Source organism: Haemaphysalis longicornis, unplaced genomic scaffold (genome assembly GCF_048455015.1).
Source record: "Haemaphysalis longicornis isolate Haplotype H1 unplaced genomic scaffold, Haemaphysalis longicornis Haplotype H1 scaffold_8, whole genome shotgun sequence".
In the NCBI taxonomy this organism is placed as follows: domain Eukaryota; kingdom Metazoa; phylum Arthropoda; class Arachnida; order Ixodida; family Ixodidae; genus Haemaphysalis; species Haemaphysalis longicornis.
This window is the reverse complement of record NW_027526445.1, coordinates 45,437,045-45,457,395: the sequence shown is the minus strand read 5'-3', so window position 1 is coordinate 45,457,395 and position 20,351 is coordinate 45,437,045. Positions and strand designations below refer to the sequence as shown.

Below are 20,351 nucleotides of genomic sequence, written 5' to 3'. Positions count from 1 at the left end.
TGAGCAGCAATACGATGACTTCGGACATGCCGCGGCCACAAAGGTGTTGGGAGTGGGCTGGAACCCCTAAAGCGATGTGTTCGAATACAGGTTGACCGCCCTCATCAGTTTTCTCTCCGCCAGAATGGACAATAAGAGATTTGTGCTCCAAGTGTCAGCGAGAATTTTCGATCCATTCGGATTTCTGTCACCCACCACAGTGAATGTTAAGATGTTGTTTCAAAGACTGTGGGAGCTAGGAGTTAAATGGGATGAAGCTTTGCCAAGTACCGTAAATACCCGCGTATAATACGAGGTTTTTTTCTAAATATTAGCGTCCTAGATATCAGCCTCGTACTATATGCGGATCCAAACTAAAATTACAACAAAAATTCCAACGTTCCGCTTCATGTTATGGTTTCGGTATTGCTCGGGGCTGCGGCTTGGCTTCGTTGCTACGTGGCTATCCAATTCTAGCCCTAGCCAGTGCTAGCCACCCATTTCTTTGTTTATGGATAAGCGTTTGGTTCGGCAACACGCATGCGCTCTTGTGAATCACGCTTTGGGAAGTTCTCAGCAGTGGAGTACGAGTATGTCGGGGCCACGTAAACAGTGATTGACAGGCCACGCATGACAGTGATTGAACTGCGGGGACTTATCCTCACTTGTGTGATACGAGCGTGAACACCGCGCGGGTATACTAACACCGTGCCGCGAGGATATGAACCAATAAATTTTTTTTTCCAATTTTGCATCCCTAAAATATTACCTCGTATTATATTCGGGTTCGTATTATACGTGGGTTTTTACGGTAGTTCGCAAACCGAGTGGGATCAGTGGTGCAGCGAGCTTCCGCTCATTCAACAGATTACAGTGCCACGCATGATCGCCGCGGATTTAGGGGACGATGAAACAAAGAAAGTGCTGCACGTTTTCTGTGATGCAAGCCCCAAGGCCTACGGCGCCGTTGCATATACAGTAACTACATCAGCAGCGGGAGAGGTAGGCACCTGCTTGATAATGGCCAGAACACGAGTGGCACCTTTGAAACGACTCTCTTTGCCCCGACTCGAGTTAATGGGAGCCCTAATAGGCTGTGCCAATATCTCGCAAAGACGTTGCGACTGGAGCACGCTCGGGTACGACTCCGGACAGACTCTACAGTGGCTATGTACTGGATCAAGGGTTCCGCCAGCCGATGGAAACCATTCGTGGCTAACCGAGCTACAGAGTTCCAAACACTGACCAACCCTGAAGATTGGGGCCAATGCCCTGGAGCGGACAACCCTGCGGATCTCTTAACACGCGGTATTCTGCCCTCAGCGTTGGTACAGAGCGCACTATGGTGGAGAGGGCCCCAGTGGCTACTTAATGATAAGTCATGCCGGCCGATGCTGGGTGATCAAGCGTCACAACAAGCGGATTCCTACAAAGAGGAAATGAGAGTGGCTGCAATGCCAGTGATGTCTCCATCGCATGACCCGATCCTGAATCTCAAGGATCATAGTTCGTTCAACAGGATACTTAGTGACTGCTTGGGTCCTCCGTTTTGTGGACAACACCCGGAAGAAAGATGAAAAAAGGAAGGGGTCACTCATCTTTGAAAGGTACTGGTTGGCGACCATCCAAAAAGAAGCCTTTGGCGACGACATCTCGAACCTGCTCACTCAAAGACCGCTTTCGAAGAAATCTCCTGTGTACCTATTTAACCCGTACATCGATGAAGACGGGCTCATGAGGGTAGGGGGGAGATTACACTTCACCCAGAACAGCGAAAGTACGAAGCATCCAATAGTGCTCCCCGGCGACCACCCGTTCACTTCCCTGCTCATACAGAGAGAACACCTGCGGCTGTTGCACTCCGGCATGCGGGACACCCTCGCTCAATTAAGAGAGTCATACTGGATCCTCAGGGGGCGGCAGGTCGTGAAGGAAGTTGTAAATCAGTGCCTGAAGTGTCGGAAACAAAGTTGTCCCCCAGCGTCCGAGCAAGTGTCACCGCTTCCTGCCGATAGAGTAACACAGGGGAACCTGTTTGATGTCGTTGGAGTCGACTTCGCTGGCCCGCTAATGTGTCGGGAGAGCGGTGGGACGAAGAAATGTTACATCGCCCTCTTCACATGTGCTGTAACGCGCGCAGTGCACCTCGAGCTTGTCAGTGATCTGTCGGCTACGGCCTTTCTATTGGCCTTCAAGCGCTTCGTGGCACGTCGAGGAATGTGCACCACAGTCTACTCTGACAATGCGCTCACACTCAAAAGATCAAGAGACCTCAAGTTGATGTTCGACTCACTGCAGTCGGAAGAAAATCTATCATCGCCGACCACAGAATTAGGTGGAAATACATAGTTTAAAGGGCCGCTTGGTGGGGTGGATTTTGGGAGCGCCTGGTGAGATCAGTGAAAGTGTCACTCCGCAAGGTGCTGGGAGTTGACAACAATTCTCAACGAGGTGGAGGCAGTCATCAACTCACGTCCATTGATGTTCATTTATTCCGAAGCTGAGGAGCCTGAACCTTCGACATGGTAAAAAAAAAAGCGCACTAAAACGAGGACACAAGAAAAAGGCGGTGACACGGGACGAGGGCTAGCGCTCGTCCCGTGTCACCGCCTCGTCACGCTCGTCACGAGGGACTAGCGCTCGTCCCGTGTCACCGCCTTTTTCTTGTGTCCTCGTTTTAGTGCGCTTTTTTACCATGTCGAAGTCCCATCACCAACTAGCCCAAATTTCTGCCCTGAAGAGCCTGAACCGCTGTCACCGGGTCACTTCCTCGTGGGGCGAAAACTCACAATGCTGCCGCTGCATCGCCTTCCGGCCGCAACACCTCCAGGCGGCCAGCAACTTGTTCGGCGCTGGAGATACCGCAGCACCATCGCGGACAACTTCTGGCGAAGGTGGCGCAGAGAGTACCTGTTGGAGCTGAGATCGGCACAGCTGAGCAAGCCTATCGTGTCAAGCGGCCTACAAGCTGGTGACTTGGTGCTTTTAAATCACCTAAAAAGGCATCCATGGAAAACCGGTCGAATCACGGAAACCGTCAAGGGAAGAGATGGCCTCGTGCGATCTTGCAGGCTCAGGCTACTCGGGGGAGCAGAGATCAGACGGCCCGTACAGTTGCTGTATCCCTTGGAACTTAAAAAAAAAAACCATGAGCGCAAGAAAACGCTCATCCGGGGGAGATTGCTGGGCTGCGACCTGCTAGGTTGGTTTGTGTGTGTGTTGTGCGCGCAGTGAGTGAACGCTTGGAAATGAACACGACTCTCCCACGCCGCCCGCTCCGAAAAGGACGCTTGCGTTGTGGTGGATGCCTGCAGCGACCCTCCCCATTCTCTTCTATGTATCTTCTTTTTCCTTCTCGAGATTGTGCCAATAAAGTCAGTCTGGAAACGGAACCCAAAGGAGACGCATCTTCTGTTTTAGGCTCCTGCACGTGTGGCCTTGCCACCCCGTAACGATACTGTGCAGTAGGGTGGCAACTTGTTTCCGAATAGATTATGCCTCTAAGCAAGCTATCAGCAACCCCGTAAGAAAGAGAAGAACTACAACAGCATTGTCTATCCCAAGCTGATGCATGAATGTGTTCAGAGTACTACCATGCATGTGTCGCGACGGCGACAGAGAGATGAGAAGACACACGTCTGCACGCTACAGCCCGTGGACCCAAACTGGGGTCCCCGCTTTATTCCACGCTCGTGCCCAGCGCGCACCGCAATCGCGTGGTCAGCACTCGCCACTCGTGGCTCAGCCCCAGCGTCATCGTTCCTGGATCGTGCCCGTTTGCGGCAGCAGACGACGCGAGCTGCTGGGGCGCCGCCACATAGCCCCGGTGGATGGTGGTGTCGAAGGCAGGCGGTTCGGCCTCGGTGAAAGCGGGCTTGAGGCGATCGATGGAAACGACAGTGTCGCGGCCGTTAACGCGAACTGTAAACGTCTTTTCGCCGCGTGAAATGACGAGATGAGGGCCGGTGTAGGGCGGTTGAAGTGGCCGGCGGGAACTGTCGACACGGATGAAAACGTATTGGCTGACAGAAAGACTTGGGTGAATAAAAGTGGGTTTTGTGGAACACGGCCGTGGCGGTTGGGGACGGATATAGCTGAAAAACCTGGTTAAATCCTTTACGTAGGATGGGCCAGGAGAGGAAGGGTTGTCTTGAGGCTGTGGAGGGACCAGGAAGTCTGCCGGTAATCGCAAAGACGTGCCGTAGACCATTTGGGATGCGGCACAACCAAGATCATCTTTGATGACAGTGCGCAATCCTAGCAGCACAAGAGGAAGGTGATCTGCCCACTGCTCAGGTGATTCGTGAGCCATCAGCGAGGCCTTGAGCTGACGATGAAACCTCTCGACCATGCCGTTGGCTTGAGGATGATAGGCCGTTGTTTTTAGGTGAGTAACACCGAGTAGGCATGTCAAGCGGCGAAAGAGTGTGGACTCAAATTGGCGGCCACGGTCTGTGATAATCTCCGACGGCACGCCAAAACGGGCGATCCACGTCGACATAAGCGTGGAAGCAACAGTCTCAGCCGTAATATCGCCGATTGGAGAAGCCTCCGGCCAGCGGGTAAAACGGTCGATCACTGTCAAGATGTAGCGGCAGCCCTTAGATGGTGGTAGTGGCCCAACAAGGTCCACGTGAATTGTGGAGAACCTTGAGTCCGGTAGTGGGAAAGTAGCCAGAGGCGATATGGTATGCCGAGAGACCTTGCATTATTGGCAGGCGAGGCAGGAACGGTCCCAGGCGCGTACGTCAGTATTCATGCCCGGCCAGACGTATCTCTCGGCAATCAAGCGCCGTGAGGCACGAACTCCAGGATGAGAGAGACGGTGAATAGAGTTGAAGGCAATGCGCCTGAGAGACGCAGGAAGGTACGGCCGTCTGCGGCCTGAGACCGGGTCAATGTCGCAAACGATGCTGATTCCCGAATCAGGGCATAGAATGTCCTCGAGTTGCAGAGAGGAGCTGTTTGAAGAACGTAGAGTTCGGAGCTCCTCGTCATCGCTTTGGGCTTGGGCCAACTCCTGAGAACTGAAACCGGAGCGCTGTATGGCGGAAATACGGCTAAGGGCGTCGGCTGGAATGTTGTTAACTCCCTTGACATGCCGAATGTCCGTCGTAAACTCTGCAAGATAAGCCAAATGTCGCGTCTCTCGGGGAGAATATGTAGTCTTCGATGACTTGAAGGCGTTCGTAAGAGGCTTGTGATCGGTGAAGATCACGAAGCTGCGGCCTTCGAGGAAAAAGCGGAAATGCTTCACAGCGAGGTATGCCGCCAGGAGTTCCCGTCCGAAAGTGCTGTACCGTTGCTCAGTGGGAGAAAGCTTCTTCGAAAAGAAACCGAGCGGGTGCCAGCTGCCGCGGATGTGCTGCTGAAGTACACCTCCAATCGCACAGTGGGAAGCATCTACCATCAGGCTTGTGGGAGCGTTGTGGCGCGGGTGCACGAGGAGGGTAGAAGAGGCCAGGCGCTCCTTGATGGTAGTGAATGCGCGATCAGCGGCTTCAGACCATTCAAGACTGCACTCGGGAGACTTTGGAGTTTGAAGGAAAGTTTCGAGAGGTTGAACAATGGCCGCACATTCCGGGATGAACCGTCGGTAATAATTCACCAGCCCTAGGAAACGGCGCAGTTGGCGCAAGGACTCAGGTCGGGGAAAGTCGATTATGGCCTTCACTTTGTCTGGCAGAGGGCGAATTCCATTGCAGTCAACGAAATGACCGAGAAACTCCAACGACGGCAACCCGAACGCACACTTGTCGCTATTAAGGATGAGGCCATGCTCTGCTAGGCGTTCGAAAACTATCCGCAGATGGTGCAGGTGCTCAGATAGCGATGAACTGGCGACAAGAACGTCATCTATGTAGGCGAAAACAAAAGGTAGACCACGGAGGACGACGTCTATGAAGCGCTGAAAAGTCTGAGCTGCGTTGCGTAACCCGAAAGGCATCCGAGTGAATTCGAAGAGGCCAAACGGTGTAATGATGGCAGTTTTCTTGACGTCATCCGGGGCTACGGGGATTTGGTGGTAGGCTTTTTGGAGGTCAAGCTTTGAAAAGATGGTACAGCCACTGAGGTTATTGGTGAAGTCCTGTATATTAGGTAGGGGGTACCTGTCGGGTACAGTGGCCACGTTCAAGGAGCGGTAATCACCACAGGGTCGCCAGTCTCCTGATTTCTTTGGGACCATGTGTAACGACGAGGACCAGTTGCTCGATGACGGGCGAGCAATGCCGATTTCAACCATGTGGTGAAATTCCTGTTCCGCGATTTTATGTTTCTCTGGAGCCAGTCGACGCGCCACGGCGTGCGTAGGTGGACCGGTGGTGATGATCTGATGAACGACGTCGTGCTTCACTGGCTTTGTCCAGTCTGGAGGGGCAGTCAGGGAAGGAAACTCGTTCAGCAATTCCCGGTACGGAGAAGGTAGGTCGCAAAGAAGCGTGAATGCGAACGGATGGACTGGAGACGATTTGCCGATGACAGAAAGGCCGGTTGTGGCGTCCAGGATTCTTTTTCGGGCCATGTCAACCAGGAGGCCGAAGTGCGAAAGGAAATCGGCTCCTAGAATGGCGTGACTCACGTTGGCCACGAGGAAAATCCAGCGGAACGCACGGCGTAGGCCGATGTTTACCATGAGGGATTTTTTTCGGTACACGGGAATGCTGGACTTGTTAATAGCTTGGAGATGGCACAGTGGTGCTTGAGTGCGGTCACAGGAATTAGCGGGGAGCACACTCACTTCAGCACCAGTGTCAACTAGGAAACGCTGACCACTGGTTGCATCTGTGATGTAGAAAAGGCGACTGTCGCTGGCTTGGGAATCGGTCGCCGCCGTTAACGATCCCTTGTCCCGTTTCCCGGCCAGCCGCAAGGACGGGTGCAACGTTGCGCCGCTGCACCGAAGCGGCGATGGTACCAGCACAATGAATCAGGGTGTTGAGGTGGCTGGCGCGTTGTGCCTTCCTGGCGAAATACTTGCGGAGACGGGGTACGGCGAGAAGGGCAAAACCGGCGAGCTCGAGGGTTGCGAGGCGGCGGCGAGCTGTAACCAGCCGAGGCGACAAGCTCCTCCAAGTTTTGAATGCGCTCTCGGAGAGCGGCGAGGTCGTCGGATAGCGGTGAGGGCAAAGGAGTAGCAGGCGCCGCCACGGTGGTATGGTCGGAAGATTGAGCAGATGCCACCGTGGACAAAGGCGGATGCAACGTGGCGACTTCCATTATCTTGTCAGCATGCGCGGCCAACGCGGATAAGGGAAGGTCAGAAGCAGTCGCGAGGATCATCTGCACAGAAGAGGGGAGCCGTCGCAGGAAAAGTTCCTTCAACAAACGGGAGTCCGTGGCAGAAGGTGCGTCGCCGAGCAGGGTTTGCAGTTCGTGAAGGAGCTGCGAAGGTCGACGGTCACCCAACTCCTCTGCAGAAAGCAGCCCCTGGAAACGCTGCCGTTCCGAAGGGCTCGTGCGGCTCAAGATGGCAGCCTTCAACGTGTCGTAAGGGTTCGTGGTAGGCGGGTTGGCAAGGATGTCACGAACCTCAATCGCGATCTCGATAGGTAGTGACTGTTGTAGATGGTTGAAGCGGGTCTCTTGCGACGTGATGTGACTCACTCGGAAGCTTGCCTCGGCCTGAAGGAACCACACGTCGGGGTGCTTAGCGCTGAAGGGGGGCAAACGGCAAGCGACGGCGGAGATGCCAGGTGAAGAGGCAGCGGAGGACAGAGAAGGACCGCTGGCGTCGCGGGGAGGGTCCATTCTGAGTACGTGGCTCCGCTGCAACGTCCGGGTCACCAATGTCGCGACGGCGACAGAGAGATGAGAAGACACACGTCTGCACGCTACAGCCCGTGGACCCAAACTGGGGTCCCCGCTTTATTCCACGCTCGTGCCCAGCGCGCACCGCAATCGCGTGGTCAGCACTCGCCACTCGTGGCTCAGCCCCAGCGTCATCGTTCCTGGATCGTGCCCGTTTGCGGCAGCAGACGACGCGAGCTGCTGGGGCGCCGCCACACATGAAATGAATGAGCCAGGAAAAGGAACTAGGCACGCACGTCAGCAACCTTGAGGTGACGTGAAATCGCAAGCCAGCAGTCCTTGTTTAGTGCATCCACCTGGGTGGCCTTTGATGGGTGGCACTGCACGGAATGCTTAACAATGCCCGTGATGAAGAGATAGTTGTCATGCAAGTACCGTTTAGCTGCATCTATGGCTAGCAGTGCTTCCAGCTCCGTTTTCCCAGAGACTTTCTTGAGGCGCTGCAGGAAGCAAGGTCTCCCAGAAAAATGCTCAAACCCTTCCGCACACTGCCTGTCTGGGCTGGGTGAAATGACAAAGTCCACTGCCCGGTTCAAGGCACCCCTATTCCTATGCACTGTTTCATGGAGTAGGAAACTTTGGAAACTTGTATGTCGGCCAAAGTCTTGCACCAATTTAAACTTGACTATGGTCTTGTTCTGCAGCAATCCGTACGAGAACTCTTCCAGGAACTCTGGGGAAAGAAGGGTCCTGAACTCCACAAAAAAATTAGCGGCCGTCTTGTTGTGCGCCAGTAGGTAGGAAAGCGCTGTCATAGTCTCCAGCTTGCAAGCTACATCAATTCTGAGCACAATCTTCGTGATGCTTACATTTTTTGCGAGGGCATAGGCAACCTTTTCGATAAACTCGCACCCGTCTCTGTCAACGGTAAGGTCCAAATAGTCGATGGATCGGTTGACCCTGAGCATTTCGCAAAAGGGGGCGCCTATGTTATCAAAGTTTCCGTTGATGGTAGCCCTGAATGTACACACACACTTGCTGCAGGCCAGAGCGTCGAAAAGATCCGCGAGATCACCCCAACGCAGGCGCTCCATGTGAAGCAGTCACAACTCTTTGATGCTTGCCAAAGACGAGGTCAGGGCATCTGTCAAGTCTGGCAGGTAGGGATCTGTCCAGGGTAACTGCACCAGACCGTAGCACTCGTCTTGAGCAAGCTGCCTTGCCAGGGCATACCTAGAAGAAAAGCAGGATTGATCAGGCACACACATTTCTAACTGGAAATGCATAACCATAGCTCAGGGCATTTCAACTTGTTTTATGCACTCTCTCACAGATAAATGCATTCGTTTTTAAGAGTGGAGCTGTTCGTACTGGCCATAAGTTCGCCAAAGTTTGCCATTACAGCAAAATAAATGAAGGAAGCTCACACTAACAAGACTTGAAGGAAATGAAGGTGTACGCAACCTTCACAACCATCACGACAATTTAAATCCACGATTGCAGCTGATTTGCTTCTTCTTCACTGCCGCAATGACCTTTACTCTATATTTGTTGCTATAACGGTAAAGAAGAAGCAAATCGAAGAAGCAGAAAACGAACGAACGGAACACGTACACTTAAAACTAATAGCCTGCCGTTGCAACGTGTACCTTATCGTGTGTTCTGTGCCAAGCATGTGGAGTGCTTCTTCTCCCCACAGCTACAACTGAGTGAGTAAGCCATTTGACTCTCAGGTACTAACTTACAGTAGTAGCCGAGTGGGTTTGGACATCGAGTTTTGACAGTAAAGCCAAAGAGAAAACGAAAACAACACTTAGAGAAAGGATTATGACAACGGCAATGGGAGCACAAGCTCGTGCCACTAGAAAAATAACACGAGTATTCAAGAATGCCGATTACGGAACTTGCAAAGCACATTGATGCTAACAGTAAGAATGTAGGGCTTAGGAGGCCTAAGAGGGAGCAAAACAAGACTTGAGAGAAGAAAAACAGCCACCTCTGTGGGTACACGTCAATACCTTACAGAAATAAAACCAAAACGAATACAAAAACAACACTTAGGGAAAAAGGACCATGACAAAGGTATCGCGAGCACACGCTCACGCCACTGCAAAAATAACGAGATTTTTGAGCATGCTGATTACGGGAGTAGCAACGCACTTTCATGCTAAAACTGAACATGTAGGACCTACGAGGGCTAAAGAGGAGGCAAAACAAATGAAAATATATGCCTCTGTGGCACACGTCAATACCTTAAAGGAGTAAAACCAGAGAGAAGGACAACGACACTTTAGGAAATTTAGGGACCATAACATACAACAGCGAAAATCGTGCAACTAAGTTTGCATACCTGCCTTCTGGGGGATCCACCTCGCCTCCAAACTGAAGCATCTTCAGTGTCTTATTGACACGAAGCACCTTGCAAAGTTCCACAATTCCGTTCATCGGCAGCAATTCACTTGACAGGTGCAGCGATTCCAAAGTAGTGTTCCTTGTCAGCGCAGATGCCAACAAGAGCAGGGAAGGTTCAGAGATGTCAGCATCCCCGATGTGCAGGAGACGAAGGCCAGTGTTGCTCTGTAGCAGCAATGCCAAAGCTTGTCCGCACTCTTCAGTAATGTGGCAGTCGGTGACACTCAGCTCCTTCAATGTAGTGTTGGCCTGAAGCGCGGTGTATACTGTCTCCGGAGTGTTGTACGGATACCCAATCTGCAAACTCAGCTTTGTCAGGCTCGTGTTGATTTCGAGCTCCTTCGCTATGGCTGATATTTGCGCCATGCTTGCAATGCGAGTAATACTGAGCTCCTTCAGGGCCGTCGATGAGTGCAAGAGTCGCGTCACGGAGCGCACGCCCGGCACTTGGTTTCCCCACAACGAAAAAAGCGTGAGCGACTCGCAGTTGAAGAGATACCGCAGCGCGTGGGTGACTTGACGCGGCAGCTCCATATGGGGGATTTCCAACCTTTTGATGGAGCCCGCATTGCGTCGCAACAGCTGTGCCAACTTATCAGCGAACTCCCGTTCGGTCTCGTGCAATTCCAGCTTCAGCCTCTCGAGTCCGCAGACAGCATCAAGGTTTTCAAGCTGGTAGAGCCTCTCTCGAGTAGGCTCCTTGTCGGTGGCACGGTAAATTACGCTCGTTTGAACCTCAAGGCGGCGAATGGTGCGGCGGGAACCGCTCCCCAATGCACGACGCAGACGGATGGGGAATGACGTTTCTCGCACAGCAAAGCCTGAATACACTCTGCAAGCGACTTTGAGCTCGTCGATGCATCGGTGGTGCTGAAGAAGCCGCGAGATGAGGAGCGAAGCTTCAGGAGCAGGCGCCCGATTCCGCTCGGTGCTCCGGTCGTCGTCCCGGAGTGGCCGAAGGCGGAGCTTTCCTGGCCGGAGCTCCACCAGTTCGAACCCGAGCCCGTGCATCGCTTGGTTCCACGGGGTCAATTCAGTACACAGCCAGCACCGCTGCTCGGGCGCGCTGCAGGGTCGTTCAAAATCCATCTGGCCTTTCCAAGACCGCGTCGCACACCGAGACGGGACGCTGGTCGCTCGACGTGTGCGTCCGAGGTGCCGCAGTACGCGGCTACCTCTACCAGCCACCAAATTCAAAACATCCGCGTTTCCTTTTACACGACGTAGCTCAAGCCATAGAGTTTCATACAAATTATATTGTAAGAAACTCTATGGCTCAAGCTTCGCAGCGTTTCCCTCCCTGTTCTGTGGCTCCACCCCAAACATCGCCTCCTGTATTTTTACAATGCCAAACTCATCGCGCGCTTCCCAATGGGAGTGAGTGGTAAGCCCGCAGTACCCACATGTCGAGGTGGGGCCCCGAGCTGAACCGGAATCACGCAACAGTAACTGACTTCGAGAGTGTCTTGTGCGCAGTAGCGACCTGCGCATCGGCCGCCGGCGCCGTGTCCGCGATTTTTTTTTTGCTTGTTGTGTTCTTTATAGTTCCCGCGAGCGCCACTGCAAGCTGCGGCGCTGCTTTTAATCCTCTCGTCTCCTTTCCTCGCGACGGTCTTCGCTGCCGCGCACGGGTGGTCAGCGTTGCGGCTTGCTGGGTTTGCTTGTGTTTGGGCTTTTTCGCGCACATGTTTGTTCCTTGGCATCACTTCAACTTCTAGCTATGGCTGGAAGAGGTTGGGTGGAATAGTTACACACTGCAACGCGCGCAGTTGTGTACTGCTGCGTACCGTTCTGCAGGTCGAGCGGGCGCATATATCGTTACACGCATTGGCGCACCCAGGATTTTTGTTCGGAGGGGGGGGGGGGGGGTGAAATTTTGACAACAATGTTTATGCAAAACATGCTGTTCACTTGTTCACCTACAAACCAACTTCAAAATACGGTTTTCACGTCGAGGGCAGTTTCGAGGAAAAAAATAAGATAGAGCCCAAGCTTGAAATATATGTCTAAATGCAAAAGTGAGAAAAAAAATCTATTAGTATACGTGGGCATTTGCGCTGGGTAGTCAAATTAACTCACACTTCTGGAATCCTGTTCAACACGGAACAGACCCGCGACAGGGCTCAGTGGAATGCGAGATTGCAGAGTGGAGGGCAGAATTTCTTGCTTTTCAGTCAGGTCTGTTAGTGCGCTAGTAAAAACGGATTTAATTTCTAATCCGTGTTCACTGGTTGGTTTTCCTAACTTCGCACGGAACGTTGCCGCCTTCCTCGAGAATGTTATAAACCGTCACGCGATATTGAAAACAAAATTTGTTATTTAACGGGAGAGAGAGGGTTATTTCAGCTCGTACAGTGCTTCGCATTAAAAAGTCTGATCTTATTAAATATTAAATTTGAATTGAGGCCAGACGGCATGCAGACCATACTGAGTCACGACTACGGGAAAAATTATCGCCCTCTCTCTTTTTTCCCCTCGATTGATTCAAATATCGTGACTCCAGTTGCGCACAAAAGTTCAGAAAGTGATGTGGCCCTACAAAATTATCATTTCGGTTTAACGTGGCCTGTGAGGCGCGCCGTACCGGAGGCGGGGGCTACGGAATAATGAATTTAAACCCCTCAGAGAAATTACACACTCAGAAATTTCTTAATTATTGCCGACTGGCAATTTTTCTGTCACTAAAATTTTTTTTCGTTTTTTTTTTCTTACACTACTTCAAGTTGTACGCAAGTTGGTCGACGCAGTCTTATCAATTAATTCTCGTGCCCCAGTTTTCTTCTTACAGTTTTTAATATATCCGCGAGATTTAGCTAAGAATATACAGAAATAGAAGCTTCCGAGAGCACAAACTTCGCTCAGTCGACTTCAGTTGTCGTTTCGTTGAAAAAGGGGGCAGAGGGTTGGGTCGACAGACCTCTATCGACCCCCCACCCAGCGCCACGTATTCTACCAGTTCCGTGTCACCGATTTGTGGAACCACTCAAGGACAAGAGTGCGCGGCATAAAACAAAGCTGAATAATATCACTGTGCAGAAACCTATGAGGCCATCCTTGTCAAACACTGGCCCATATCCGCCGTGTCGGCTTCGTGCGGCCGTGTCGGCCCTAGCCTCAAAATCCGGCCGACCCCTGATTAATACATTAAAACATTTGCCAACTCGTAATATGTGTTTTCTAAGTCTGTTTTGGTCGTGATTTAAGCTTGAACTAATGGATTACATTTAGAGGTAAACGTCCGTGCACATCCCGGTACACGTTGAAGGCTCCTTGAACTAATACGTAGTCCTCGATGTGCCTCGCATCCCAGGCGCAGGTACAGCACGTAAAAACCCCAAATAAAAACAAAACTGCATGGATTATTCTTTGGTGCCCCCGTCACTGCCACAAAACGCGATAAAGCTGAGATGGCCTAGCGCAAATAAAACTTCCTGATCATGTTTAAAAGTTTGTGCGCATCTTCGCGTCAATCCGTGTGATCTGACTGCGCCTCAAACAAAACAAACACACGTCGGCGTGCACCTCGCAGACATGCTAAAAATGTGCTAAATATATCTCATTAGATGGAATTATCATGCCACAGCAAGTAATGTTCTTTGATAATGTTTCTAGGCTGCCAGCAAAGCTTTAGCCATTGTTTCGGGCCTACAACGAGCCGCCGTTGTGAGCGCTGACGTTTCTACATTCCTTCGTTATTTCGGTGCCGGGTTTGAACTGTCCTACTTCACGGCATATAAGGTAGAGCAAAAGAAAACATCTGATGTTTGGAAAGGAACGGGGTTTACACGATGTCGCGCGATCCGCTGTTGTAGCGGCTGTAGCAGCCGACGCGAGGTTGGGGATTAAACCCAGCGCCACCTCGCGAGGCGCGTCGTCAACATCGCGGCATTTTTCGGACCGCGTAGCCCCGTAGGAGAAGGGCGCGTGCGCAGGTCGCTATTTATAAAGCCGGTCGTGTTTTCAACATAGAGTTTCATACTAATATATGGTTTTCAAGACAACCAATAGGTGTCTTCGATTTTACTGCACTCGCTGCACTCATTCAGGTAGTGCAGCACTCGTCTCTTCGATTTTCGAGTGCAGCGCGCGGCGCCTGCACTTTTCTCTTCGATTTACCGACGGTGCAGAGAGTGCAGGATGAGTTCACGCTTTCACTGCACCTCCCATAGAGGAGGTGCAGAAGCAGACGACAAAAGTGCAGGACCGGTTCTGCAGTGGCGGCGCCTGCGCTGAACTGGCTGAACTCATCCTGAACTCATGTAGAAAGTGGCCCGGCCAGCCCGTGCATTGAAACCGTGCTACACCCGGGCCACGGAGCAAGATAAACAGGAGCGCCGACTTCACTCTCTCCGGCGGGCTCTTAATGTCCATAACTCGCGGAGCACAATGCAGATGGCGCAGCGAAAGGGACCTTAGCCGGCGGCGGCTAAGCGGCCGGCGTTCCCCGTGCGCCGGCGGGCGAGTTGGCGGAACGCATTCCGTCGGCTCTGTCCTCTGCTCCGGCGAAGGTAGTTTTGGGCACGGACTGCTTTGGGCCTGCTTTGGCGCCGCTTCGCGTTCGTTGCGCGCCTCCTTCGCACAGTTGATTAACTTGTTCGACAGCACCTTCTGGGTAACCCGGACCCGAAGGAATTGAGTGGCCGTACGGCAAAGATACGTTAAGGATTGGTTTGCATGGCGGGAAAACAAAATATAGAGACCACATACAAACATATGGCTGCTATACAAACACTACCTTTTGGGCGGTGCTTGCCGAAAATGTGGCTCCGTTTTGTAAATTTGGGAATACCAATTTGGCTGTGTTTTAACAGGTTTTACAAAAGGCGAAAGGAGCAACTGGTTCTGATCACTGGCGATTATAAAAGTTCCCTCAGCTTTCTCGCAGTTCTGCAACTTGCGTCCAAAACAGAGTGCGCCTAGAACACGGGCCGGCACTTACACGCTCATCAGAAAAGAACAGAAATGCGATAACATCACCCGCGACTGCCCGCGACGTAGCAATCTGCTCAAGATCAAGTCCCTGACAGTGCGGTCTTTTCACAAGCCTTCATTTCGCGATAACTCGCCGAAAGAAAAGGTTTAACGAGCCGGTTGTTTTGCTGGTCAGCCGCTTAACGAAAAAAAAAAAAACGCCGGGAACCCTGGTAGGCCAAAAAAATTGCAGCCATACAAATCGCAACATTTTATTTGGAGACCGCGGTGTTATCGACGAGATAACACGACCGTAGAGCGACAGTGAACATCGGGCGGTAAGTTGCGCCATGAGTAAAAATGAAGTATGCGTTTGATATTCTTGGGTTCCTTATCAAGCTGACAGTGTTTTTGTACACTTGATACAACAAGGCAGCCGTCCAATTCAGTCATTGGCACAGAAATGTGCATCATTGCCGTTTGCCGATGGAGTCTCCGGGCGACCCTCGTAAGCATTGAGGGTAACCTTTGCGCTGCATCGATTCGTCGTAAGCAGAATCACGCTAGACTATGTTGTGGCGTTCCATATTACTCTTGCTCATTCTTTGGTGCTTCTGAAGTCGTCGTCGTTCAGTTGCGTCTTTTATGGGCTGCGTTAGTACAATATGTTTAGTGGATATTCATAATGTCAGACTAAACGTTCCGGGAATAAGCGATCGCCATGTATGCGGCGGCGTGCGATTATCTGCGCCGTCTATTGCGGCCGCTCACGGGTGTTTAAATTCCGCGCGTGCACGCATGCCTCCTGCATAGTAGGACAGGCATAAGACAGACGTCGCTGCGCAAGAAAAGATGCCTCTGGGGAGAGCGAAGAAGGGAAGAGCCATGTACAGAGGCACAGCGACGAGAGGGCGAACGAAGGAGGAAGAGAGCAAAGGGAAAGCTGGGCGGCCGGCGGCGCGTGGACATTATCGGCCCGAGCAAAAGATTTTTTCTGGGCCACAGTCGGCGCTCCTCTTTATATCTTGCTCCGTGACCCGGGCGCTGACATGATGCCACCCTCACAGCGTTGCCCGCTGCCTTTTTGCCTACTAGAGTTGGCGGCAGTAGTCGGTATTCACCTAGTAACCAACGCATTCCATCATGGCAGCCACCGTTGCTGTGAGTGCGCCGTGAAAACTTTGCTGTGCACAAACGTTGTGTGAAGTTTTTCCTGTGGTAGGTAGCGAACTTTTGTGCCACGCTGCCGCGTTAGATGCAGTTTTGCATTCTCCGCAACTGAGAAGGGTAGCGCGTAGATTAGCGGGTACTTCGTATGCTCGGAGAGGTAGCTTTTGCCGGTGCGTCAGGGGAGTTCGGTCGTCGCTTCGGAGTTGAGCGGACGTGTTTTTTCGTGCTCCGGTGCTTCGGAGGTGCTTCATTTCGGCGGCCCGTTGCAAGCGCGGGCCCTTGGACGTCGCCCGGCTTTCGCTCTGCTGGTGTGGGCGGTCAAGTGCCAACTCCCGCCCCCGCCCCCCCCCCCCCCCCCCCCCCCTTAGTACCCGTCTCCAAAGCGGTCGGGACCGCCGCAGACTTCGCTCTTCGTCGCACCATGCTCGCCTCCGCGCTTCACTGTTCCCTTCGAGGTTTCTCGTCTCCCAGACGCAGCATTACGCCAGCCAACAGTGTTTGTGGTGTGTTGTGTGCGACGGAATCGACCACAGTGGAACTACTCTTCTCTACTCTTTCCTCACTTTTCTAATCTTTACTTTTCTTTCTCCTATCCTATTTCCCCAACTATTCCCGCTTCCGGACTGTGTTAAATGCAGGTGAGCTCCCATGAGAGCTTAATAATATCCCCAGTCCATTTATTTTCCTGCTTCCTTTAAAAAGAAATCACTTCCCCATGATTGCTTTTTCCCCCTGATTTTTTTTCCTGGTGGCTTCCCCTGTATTCGCGCATGCGCTGTTTCTGTATATATCATTTTGTGTGTGCTAATAGAGTTCAGTTGATATGCAGCGCTAGTCCTGTGTAGTCTCTTCTTTGTTGTCCCGTCTGTACAGCGCTATTTTAACATGTTTCACACGCCTCCCCTCCCCCCCCCTGTATGCGTCAGCTGATTGTTTTCGCAATCTATTGAGGTGCTCGTTACAACTACTTGCTGTTCTAGCGAATGGAAGTTCAAACTGGACAACGCTTCCAAGAAATGCATGTAAATGGAAATCGTATTTGTGACTGCACTTTATGCTAAACAAACATGCTTTCTGTGCCTGTTCCTGTGCCTGTCTACGAGGCCCCTGCAGCACGTGTGTCAACTTTTTCCTCCAGTTGAAATGCTTTTAGGTAGTGGCCCTTGCATTAGCTTAGATTCAATAACCGTGAAATACCCAAGCCTAATATTGATAAGTTATGTGCATCAAGAAACTCTCTTAAGAGATTTTCCGTTTTTCTAGGTACGCTTAGAAGATTTGTCATTGATTGTATGCTTGGGGACGTCACACAGGGTACATGATTAATGTTGTCAGGTTACATTAGGTCGCAATAATTCTATTTAATAGCAGCTTAAACAAAATCTCGACAAAAGCAAACCAGAGACTAGAAGATATCATGTAGAACGCGCATTTCCATTCTGGGTTTGTGGAACTATAGCTTTCAGTACTTCCAACTACAAAGAAAGTAGTGCAAGTGTTCATTAGTCGCTGCAGGGCTCTTTACCTTTTAAAATTTCATGCCCCCTCTCCCAGAATAAAGAAAGAGGAAAATTGTGTGAGGAACTATTTCCAGCAAAGTTATGGCAGGTTGAAAGCCAAAAAACAGACAGGGTTAAAAGCCAAAAAACCTTTTTGAAGAAAAAACAATTTCATGATAAAAAAACCTAAGCACTGGAGGAGAGGAAAAGAACGAAATAAACAAATACAAGCAGAGGCAGCATAAAAGAGCAAAAAATGAACAAAGCAAATGCAATTCTACGAGGCAGTTAGTCACGAAAGCTTCCACGAAGGAGCAGACACTTCAGGAGAAATTTAAAAAAATTAGAAATTATGTACCCTATTTACATTATGTACACAGAAAATCAGACATATTTCAGTGGTTTTAGACAAGATGGAGCTAAAGTAGCCAAATCAGTTCTTGCCTTGAAGAAGCAGATTGCAGTGATTAAGAGAGAACAACAGTCACAGGTGCTGTAGGGGTGTTATCAGTATGCAACATCCTTCGTTTGCCTGCTTGTCATTTTGCCTGCTTGTTTTATGCCTATCTTTTTTTCGCCCATGGTGCTGTCTTTGTACTGGCCATTTCCACGCCATGTTTTTTTTTTCTCCCGAATTTTTTATCCTTTATTTTATGCCAGTCCTTTCCTTTTCTTTCAAGTTTCCTGTTCCCATTTCCACATGTAGCACAGCCAGCTGGACAGTTCTTCTTCTTTCCTTGGTTAACCTCCCTAGCTTTCTTCTACAGTTTCTTCCTTTCTTTGAAGTCGCACATTAGGTCATCTTAGCCTTGCTCTTACCATCACAAACTTCCCTAGAGGTGTGGTGGTATTACTGGTGGGGAAATAAAATTTGTTGGATAAGAATTGCTTGTACATATCACCCTCTTGCTTTTTCTGTGTTTGTTTTTGCTTATGATACACGGACTGATGGCATTGCGATGGCCCTTAATTTTTGATGAAAACAAGAATGCTGATGACCACAATCTGAATGAGCATTAGCCAGAACTTTCATAATCAGCTACAGCATTACTGGAACCCAGCTTCGGTGATGCAACTTCGTGATCATCCTTGTTGCTGTGAGCACGCTGAAGCGTGGAAATTCTACAAGGTCTGGTGTGGCACCTTTGTGGCCACCGGTTTGATGTTGGCATAAATGAGAAGGCTGTGCTACACATATCGAATTCCTTCGTTCTATCGCGTATCGCATTCGCATATCGCATTCCTTCCTTTTATCTAGTGTATACAGCTGAAGAACGTCTCCAGATGGCCCTGACTGAACCGATACGTGCAGATGTAACTGTCGCAAATAATAAAATTGAGAATTTAATTTATTGTCGGCTTTCTTAATGACTGCCATATGCAATGCACATTAAGTGTCTGAATACTCTATATTAGCGATTGATAGTCTCGTCTCATGCTAGGCAGTCTGATTCACCTGCTATAGTTATGTTTGGCAGCTGTTTCAAAATTAACCACTATGATTGAACTAATGTGCGGCAATAACAATTTATAGGTGCACTCAAATTAATTTACTTTTCCAGGGAGATGTATATCCTTCGTCGACTTCGCCTTGCACAAAATACATGACGGTCCCATCGCGACCCAAGAAAGCGCATATGTGTGTTACCTCAACATGCTTCCTAGGCGGTTTCTGTTGACAGACAGATTTCCGGCCGAACCCGCAGGCATTTCAGGTAAAACTGCCTGCAGACGGGGTGGTCCTGATAATTGGGCGTGGACAGAAGTGGCCGTTTCCGTTCATTGGCGAATGCACCCAGGGAAGGACAGAAGAATTTTTCTTAACGCCCCACCACACAGGTGCCCATCTCACATGAACGAAGTTTACTCCTCCCCCACCCCCTCTGTGCAGGTATATACATGGGCCATATGAGAGCAGAGGTGCAAGTATGCGTAATTAAACAACGTCGCTGATCCGCCGAATTTAAGAAATGTGTCATGCAAAGCATCAAATATATTCTCGAAAATTTCAGATTGCGTGTTTCAGCGATCGAAGGATCATGCACCAATCACACACACCCATACAGGAGATTTCTGCACCTACATTCGGGATTACCTTTCGGCTTCGCCTTGTCCTCCTCTAGAAAACCACCTTATCGTGCAAATAAAGTTACCATTATTATTATTAGTTGGCGGTTGTTTTATCTCTGACTCAAGTAAAACACCGTTCAGTGAAAGTATAACAGCACCCGTAAACAAGAGCCTAGTTATACGGTAGGCATGGTAAAATGGTTCGTACATTTGTTTGTTTTAATTTACGAATCATATACGATTAAAAGGAGCCGATCTGCCCATACATGTTTCGCGTAACATGATATGACCGGCTGACGGCGAGTTCAAATCGGCAGCAGCCACTACGGACATGTAGAGAAGGTGTCCTTGAAGATAGGCGGCGGCGGCTTCGTTCCGTATCGTCGGCAGTCTTCGCAAGCAACGAAGTGACACAGCAGACACTAAGGCGTGTTAGAGTGAACCTTTGTAAATTAGCCCCACACGACTGACGCTCCTCACAATATACCGAAACTAAATTTCGCGCCTCAGCCCGACGTCTTCTTTTTGCTTATAATTTCATTTATTTTTGTTCGTCAAGCA

At 50.6% G+C, this 20,351-nt stretch overlaps 1 protein-coding gene across 1 annotated transcript; it reads right to left on the bottom strand.

Annotated features, from left to right (window-relative positions):
• Positions 1 to 7,985: 7,985 nt before the first annotated feature.
• Positions 7,986 to 11,363, bottom strand: LOC144148841 (uncharacterized). The gene is made up of 2 exons (XM_077680364.1): positions 10,079 to 11,363; positions 7,986 to 8,961 (listed from the first exon to the last, which is right to left on the bottom strand). Exons 1-2 carry the CDS (start codon positions 11,227 to 11,229, stop codon positions 8,832 to 8,834), a joined length of 1,281 nt encoding a protein of 426 aa, XP_077536490.1. The 5' UTR covers positions 11,230 to 11,363; the 3' UTR covers positions 7,986 to 8,831.
• Between the last annotated feature and the right edge of the window lie 8,988 nt (positions 11,364 to 20,351).

Bases quoted from the DNA above. Each gene is read 5' to 3' on its own strand.
- LOC144148841 (XM_077680364.1), bottom strand. From the start codon at position 11,229: ATGGATTTTGAACGACCCTGCAGCGCGCCCGAGCAGCGGTGCTGGCTG. The intron at 8,962-10,078 runs GTATGCAAACTT...CTTTTCTTCTAG, and splicing joins GTGGATCCCCCAGAAGGCAG to GTATGCCCTGGCAAGGCAGC.